Genomic DNA, 8,379 nt, shown 5'->3' on the forward strand with positions numbered 1-8,379 from the left:
AATCATGTGTCTTTATTAGATCACTACTATTGCTCTTCTCTTAATGATTCACTTTTATTACCCCTCGAGTGAAATAACCTTGATACATTCTGCAACTAAACATTCCACAAGGCATGCTCACTTGTTCATTCAAAAGTACATGTACATTACTCTCTTGTGTTGACCATCGCAGCCAAGGCAAATCTCTAAGAAAAATGGTGCGAAGTCGAATTAGGACTTTTCACTAGGGAGAGCCCCTTGCATGTTGGTAGGATCGGGCACTGTCAACACATTCCTTCCCCACAATTCTTGTGGTCTTATTTTTTATCAGTCAAAGTTCTAGATCGATGACCCAACACAAAAGTTAGGTTAATAAATATTCTAACAATTCGAGTTATAAGGGTTTTAGATAAGGAATAACAAGAACATAAAATTAAACATATCAAGAAGGTTTTATTAAATAATGGATCAATTGAAAAAATAGATTTTGAATCAATTCAAGAAGAACTATACTTTAAGAACTCTATCTAACATGAACTGCAACCTACAATAACTATAACCAATGGGGATTATTCACACAATGACTCTAAATGGAAAGAAATTTGATCAATGAGTGAATATACGATTATAGGTCATTGGCGAAAATACTTCCCTAATCAAGGTTCTCGATCAAGAAAATTCTTATAACTATAACTAAAAAGCATTTTTCATGCATTTTTCATAGTTCATGTGAGTCAAGGTTCCCGAGAGACAAAGGAATTATTCCATAGAACTATGATTGAAAAAAAACGACAAAGTTCCTATGACAGTCAAAGTTCCTAAGTGACAAGGGAACTATGACCCAAGGATCTATGAACAACAAAGGAACTCTAACCGACATAGTTCCTGAGTTCATAGCTCATGAGGATCAAAGTTGTCAAGGTCATAGTTATTATGCATCATAGTTCATAAGGATCAAAGTTCCCACATTGATAGTTCTTGTGTGTCAAATTTACTATAGCCATAGTTCTCCTAGGTCATATTTTCTATCTGTTAGAGCTTTGGAGCATCATTATTCTATTTAAAAGGTCACGACTCACAAAAATTAACATGTTCAAGTTTTCACATCCTCATAAAGTGTGAGTGTGAACAACATAAAATATGTAAGTCATAGTTTTTGGTTTGAAATTAAATTCTCCAATTGTGAGGAAATGCTTTAACATTGTTTGTTTGTTGATTGGATGAGTGTTGTTCTATTATGAGGGCCATCATTCTTATTAATGAATTATTTCCTCTCAAAGAAAATAGCTTTCCCCATTTGGAATGTTGTGGCTTGGATTTTTGTATCAACTATATTGAGTTATTTTTATTTTCCTTTATATTTTAAATATTTTATTATGTAGAAATTTGAAGGTGTTTGGGATGATAAAATTTTGGAAAACAAAGTACGAAGATAATTCTAGATTCTACTATAATTAGAATTTAGTTTACCAAACTATGTTGAAACCTAATATTGCTATGAGTTGATGCCTTCCACTGCTATAAGTCCCCTTTGTGTGAGTGCTTTAAATAATATACCTAACCCCTTCAAATGGTAGGGAGCTAAAAATATTTGATTAGGTTTGAATCTTCCACTCTTTGTCCATAGTTCTTGTGAGTGAAGGTTCTTGTTAGACAAAGGAATTATTCCATAGGACTATGATTGACAAACAAAGGCCATAATTCATATGACAATCCGAGTTCCTAATTGACAAGGAAACTATGACCCAAGGAACATGAACAACAAAGGAACTCTGTTCGGGTTAGTTCCTGAGTTCATAGTTCACGAGGATGAAATTTCTCAAGGTCATAGTCATTATGCATAGTAGTTTCGAAGGGTCAAAGTTCCCACATTCATAGTTCTTTTGTGTCATAGTTACTATAGTCATAGCTCTCCTAAGTCATATTTTCTACTTCTGAGAGCTCTCAAGCATCATAATTATATTTAAAATCCTTGGCTCATAAAAATTAACATGCTCAAGTTTTCACATCCTCCTAAAGTGTGAGTGCAAACAACATAAAAAATGTAAGTCATGTTTTTGGTTTGACAATTAAATGCTCTAATTGCGAGGAAATGTTTTAACATTGTTCGTTTGTCGATTGGATTAGTGTTGTTCTATTATCTATGCCATCATTCTTGTTAATGAATTATTTCCTCTAAAAGAAAATAGATTGTCCCATTTGGAATGATGTGGCTTGGCTTTTGGTATTAACTATATTGACCAATTTGGATATCCCTTTACATTTAAAATATTTTATTATGTAGAAATTTGAAGGTGTTTGTGATGATACAATGTTTGAAAAGAAAGTAGCAAGATAATTCTAGATTCTACTATATTTAGAATTTAGTTTACCAAACTATATTGAAATCTAATATTGTTATGAGTTGATGGCTTCCACTACTATAAGTCCTCTTTATGTTAGCACTTTCAATTATATACCTAACTCCTTCGAATGGTAGAGAGTTTTTTTATTTTATTAGGTTTAAATTTTCCACTATTACATTCTCGTGCTTGAAATGTGCTTATAAACATAAATCTAGTTAATTACGTAAACATTTGTTCCCAGGGAACAAATAATAATTTACCAAGATTATTGATTGACCATAGAGTTAATAATTACAACAATCATGTACACTAAAAATTAGAAGAGATGATATTTTTTCAACATTTATTCTACAGCGTAATCCAAATTATAATTCTCAAACTAATATTATCTTTTAAGATTTTTTGTTTTTTTGCCTTTTGAATAAACATATTTTTTATCATACAAACTATAATAAAAATGTTTTTGGTGAATTTAAAACCTTTGTATTAATCAAGAAAACATAATTAAAAAGTTATCCATGAGGACACAGAGGGTGTTCGAGATATGTGATCTTGATCATTTCCTATATCCATTGAAACTCATTGTATACATACAAAAAAGCTTTCCCCTAGCTTTAATGAATCTTGAAACCATTTGAACAAAAGAACAATTAGAAAATAGAACGCAACCACACCGATAGTGGCAACACCGCCTCTGTGTTGCCTGCATCATGCTCATCCATGAACGACAATCCATTTGTCACAAAGCGCAAGTATCCTAGGCATCAATTTTGCCACCACACCACTGGAACAAACTCCCTGACATCAAGCCATGAAACAAATGACCACCATCAACTAGCCAAAAAGCACCAGAGTTTCGAAAAAAGATCTAATCCCAACCAAAAAATGCAGTATGTCGATAGTTGTAATTGCAATGAAAACAGACCAACACATGGCCAACCAGAAACAAAATATGAGTGCCCATAGGAGTGAGACCTCATCCAACACCACACAAACTTGCTACTCATTGTCAAATGAAAACACATTTTTTGGGACATCGACATTAGACCTAAGAAGGTCTCCACCATCACCCTCGTTTGCTTTACTTTGTGTATTCAATGATTATAAATACCAACATTGTATGATGTTTAATATGGGTATGTCGAGTTTACATATTTTTATTATTTAAAAATCTATATGTTAAAAATTAAATTAAATTAAATTAAATTTCTTAATTAATTTTTTTTAATGAGTATTAGTTTTGATAGAGGTAAAATGAGAGAGATATATTTAAAATATTTTGTTTTATTGTAAACCAATAACTTAACGACTATATAAAGTCAAATAATTATTAATTTTGAAATAAATAAATACATGAAGGAGCTGCCGGATCCATTGTAGGACCTGAGGAAGAGAATGCTGGAGAAATGCCAAATTGTCAGTGTATTAGTCTGGATGACCATATGTTATGCATAACGGGCATACCATAAGGCAATAAATGCCCAGCTACATGCGTCTTCGATAACTTGATCCTTTCTCCCGAAGGGAAAATGAGGATGCCGTAAAGGCGGTGAAAACCAAAAAACACCAAAAATCCTGGCACGGTCAGATGCGGTAGAGGGGCGTTGGTGGGTAATGATCCGCGTTATCTCCGTTTCACACAGTTGCTACCAAGTTTAATGTCAATATATACAGGCGGGTGACCGCGTCGTGAAGAGTGCGTCACTCAGTACTCTTGCTTCGACGGAGACTGAAATTAAAAGTTGGACTTCTTAATGTCAATACAGGCGGCATTCATGACTGGGTCATTCACTGTTGGTGGGGAGACTTGTATTAAAATCGGAAGAACGTTCAAAATTCACTGTTGGAATGGCCGCTACGTTATAAAAGGAAAAGGAAGAACGTTCAAAATTCATTCTTCATCGAACTACTCAGTGCAGCATCATCTATCATTTAAGCATCGAATCGTAAGGAAGAAAAGAAAAGAATAGTGAGTTGAGTTGAGTTGCAGGCATGGAATCCTTTCCGGCGTTAGCCCTTGCAGTACTGCTGATCTTGTCATACGCGAATAGTATTGTTATTGTGCGCGCAGGTGATCCAGATCCTTTACAAGACATTTGCGTCGCTGATTTAAAGAGCAAAGGTATAAATTTGCATTTGATGATGTGTATTTCTATTTCTGATGCGTTTGCTATCAATAGTGTGATCATCGATGAATAGTGTGAACGGATTCCCGTGCAAGGATGCGGCCATGGTTACAGCAAAGGACTTCCTGTTGAGGGGCCTAGATAAAGCGGGAGATACAAGTAACATGTTGGGATTTAACGTAACGCCAGCCTCTGTCATGGAACTACCAGGGCTGAACACCTTAGGAATCTCCATGGTTCGGATTGATTTCGCTACTCCTCTCGGCCTCGTTCCCCCTCACATACATCCGCGGGCCACCGAAATCTTGGTGGTCATCGAGGGTACTCTCTCAGTTGGTTTCATCACCACTAACAACACATTGATCGCCACAAAGCTTGAGAAGGGAGACGTGTTCGTGTTCCCCAAAGGCCTTGTGCACTTCCAACTCAACATTGGCTCTGTCAACGCAGTGGCCATCTCTGGACTGAGCAGCCAGAATCCAGGAACTCAGCTGGTGGCCAACGCACTGTTCGGTGCCTCTCCCCCTGTTGATGCCTCCGTTCTTGCCAGAGCTTTCCAGATCGATTCCAAGCTCGTCCACCGTCTCCAAAACAAATTCAAGTCCTCCTCCTGATGTCATCTCATGACGATGTCACTTCTCCTTTGCATCAATCAGAATAGATTTGGTCTTTAGTTGTTCAATTCAGTTCAGTTGGTATTTATATAAAAAATAAAACCCCTCTCTAATTACTCTCAAGTCACGGAGTAATAGGTAGTCATTACTATCTAGTATGCAAGTATGGTACCCCAATATACCACATAAATGTATGGTACCTCAATATTGCAAATCGGCGGTGTTTGTTTGGATTAATAAATTTCACAGCTTTAATTTCATATCCGTCTATGCAGACTTATCCTGTAGACTTCCTTGCAATTTGGTTGTTATATACATATAATGAAATTCATTCGATCTGGACACCCTCTCCCCATCGTCATTCATATTTTCTCCACTTACTTTCGATATAATTCTCTACCACGGACAAGACGTTCAATTTGTTTATCTTCTTGTTATGTTTGAGCACATTATGAAATGTTAACTAAAACTCAATTCGAGGAACAAATATTTTGCAAGTGTTCGTGGTCATGTCTTCCATAGGTCATCATCTGCTTTTCCTAGGCTCTATGTTGCGGGTAAGCGTGGGTAAGCGTTGCTAAGGTTGTATACATAAGGTTTGTGGATATGCAACACACACTCCGGCCTTTATGTATTTAATATTTTAAATTAAATTTTAATTATAAATAAATAGTTTTAAAATTCAAACGAAAATGGTAACTCTTGTAAAACATAAAACTTTTATTTGATTTTGATAAAAAAATTAGGAGTGGTTTTTAGTGTGACTTTTTGGAAGCTCTTATGGTGGCATTTTTCTAGTGTAATTGCAGGAATTTATTAATCCTGTGCAATCGAAGTGCCTTAGGGGTTTTGGAGGGTGTTGAATCCATATATACATTGCAGGAATTTATTGAAATCACAAGCTTGATGGGTAATCTTGTGCAATCCAAGTGTCCCAAGGGTTTTCCACGCGCTCAATCCATATATACAGTAAAAAAACTAGTTTAAATAACACAAATCAAGATTTCACCTCAAATTTTTCCACCAGATTCTGGCACCAGAAAGTCCAAAAAATCGCACTAAAGACAACTCCAATTTTTTATATACAGGAATATATAGAACCGATTAATTGATATTCTTTTCCTCTTTCTACATTACTTCATAAAATTAATAATTTTGAATTATTCCATTTTTAGATATTATAAAGGATTTAAATATTAGATGTGTAATTATTTTGGAGTATGTATAATAAATGTAAAAGAATGATAATAAAAATTGAATTAAAATTAATTTTGGTTGTAAGAATAATATATGTGATGTTTCTGATTTTTTTTATTGAAAAATGGTTGAGTTATATGATACTTCGAGTAAGTTTGAAATCACTTTATTATATTTTTTATAACAATTGAGAAAATTTTAACGATTTATATTTGGGGAAATTTTAGGATCTAAATTTTGCAGATGGGCTAATTTTCCATCTTTTTGCCGAGGGAAAATTATTTTCAGTTGTTCTTGCTCACGGAAAAAGATTTTTTAGATTTTGTTAAAACAATTAACCAAATTTTGTAGGATAAAACTATTTTACCTCAAAAACTACCAAAATTTTATAGGAGGCTATATAAAATCATTATAAAAAAATCACCAAACATTTTGCAAATTACATATTAGGGGATTAGCCAATGTGTTTACATTCTAACAAAAAAATTCCATCCTTCCTATTTTCCATACTATATTTATCTTAGAGTTCAAAACATTTATTTCTTATCATAATTTCTCAAGTTTCATAATAAAAATGGGAAAGTTTCATAATAAAAATGGGAAAGCTGAAAGAAACTAAACACACATGAAATACAAACTGCAACTATAGTTGCTATCTACTCATGCAAATACGAAAGCCGAGTTGGATGATATATGCCTCTGGTGATCATTTCTATTTATAGAAAAAGTAGAGTTGGTTACATCAGTTAAACAATTATTTTTCCAAACGGTGTTGGCCTTTCAAATTTGAGAGGTTGAGGTGGTGTGATCGCAGGCAGTGGTAACTATTGGAAATTGAAGAGTCATGGCGGTGTGCGGGGAGGCGGCGACGGTGGAAGACGACACATGGTGTAATAATTACTCTTACGTTCTCCCCCTTAATTATCTCACCAAAAACAAAAACAAAAAGAAATGTTATTTCATCACAATGAAGTTATATCATACATACTCCTATGTTTTCCCTGTGAGTTTCAAACAATTCTTTACCCAAGGGTTTTGTAAATATATCTACAAACTAGTCTTCAAATCTACAAAACTCCATACATATTTCATTATTGCTTACTGATTCTCGAATGAAGTTATATCTTGTATCAATATGTTTACTCTTCTTGTGGAAAACATTAACTCATGATATTGCAATAGCAGATTTGTTGTCACAAAAAGTTTGAGTTGGTTCTTTCTGTTCATGCAATAACTCGTTCAAAATTGTTCTCGCCCACACAGTTTGACATGTTGATGTTGTTGCTGCAACATCCTCTGCTTCAGTTGATGATAGAGTCATAATGGATTTCTTCACTAATGCCCATGAAACTGCACCTGAACAAAAATTTAACACATACCCAGATGTGCTCTTCCTGTCATAAATATTTCCTGCAAAATCACTATCTGTATATCCAGTTAGTTTAAAATCTAATTCAAATGTATATAAGATACCATAATTTATTGTTCCAACAACATATCTTAAAATCCTTTTTCCAACTAGCTAATGGATATTCTTTGGAGACTCCATGAATCTGGAAATTAAACTTACAACAAACATTATATCGAACCTTGTTGCTGTCAAATACATAAGACTTCCAACCAATTTCTTATAAAGGTTGGGTTACAACTGGCTTCCAATTTTCCATCCTTAACCTTTTCAATATATCCTTTGCATACTTAGATTGAAAAATGAAAATACCATCTTCATATTGAGCTACTTCAATACCAAGAAAATATTTCATTAGGCCTAAATCAGTCATATCAAATTATGTTTTCATGTTTGTCTTAAAATCATCTATTGAGAGATCTCCAGTGAAAATCAAATTATCAACATACACGCACACAATAAATTTTTTACCTTTCTCATTTAATTTTGTATACAAAGTTGGCTCACTTGGTGATCCAAGAACTTTTACTTATAGATGCATCAGAATTACATATAACAGAGTTAATTAACCATGGAACTTAAAAGCACATAAAATGCGGAAATAATCAGAAGAACACAAAAACCATGACACAATGATTTGACTACGGAGTTTTTCCAATTTGGACTATGTCTTCGGACCCTGCTCAATTGTGGGGAGGCCTTCCTTTTAT

General features: G+C 34.1%; 1 protein-coding gene across 1 annotated transcript; it reads left to right on the plus strand.

The window, feature by feature from the left end:
- Nucleotides 1-4,490: 4,490 nt before the first annotated feature.
- Nucleotides 4,491-5,313, plus strand: LOC149257959 (putative germin-like protein 3-2). The gene has a single exon (XM_089370467.1). It carries the CDS (start codon nucleotides 4,516-4,518, stop codon nucleotides 5,062-5,064), a length of 549 nt encoding a protein of 182 aa, XP_089226593.1. The 5' UTR covers nucleotides 4,491-4,515; the 3' UTR covers nucleotides 5,065-5,313.
- Nucleotides 5,314-8,379: the final 3,066 nt, after the last annotated feature.

Source organism: Pinus tabuliformis, chromosome 6 (genome assembly GCF_031772625.1).
Source record: "Pinus tabuliformis cultivar Carrire ecotype Pingquan chromosome 6, CPIR1, whole genome shotgun sequence".
NCBI lineage: Eukaryota > Viridiplantae > Streptophyta > Pinopsida > Pinales > Pinaceae > Pinus > Pinus tabuliformis.

Coding starts and splice junctions, on each gene's coding strand:
- LOC149257959 (XM_089370467.1), top strand. CDS start 4,516: ATGAATAGTGTGAACGGATTCCCGTGCAAGGATGCGGCCATGGTTACA.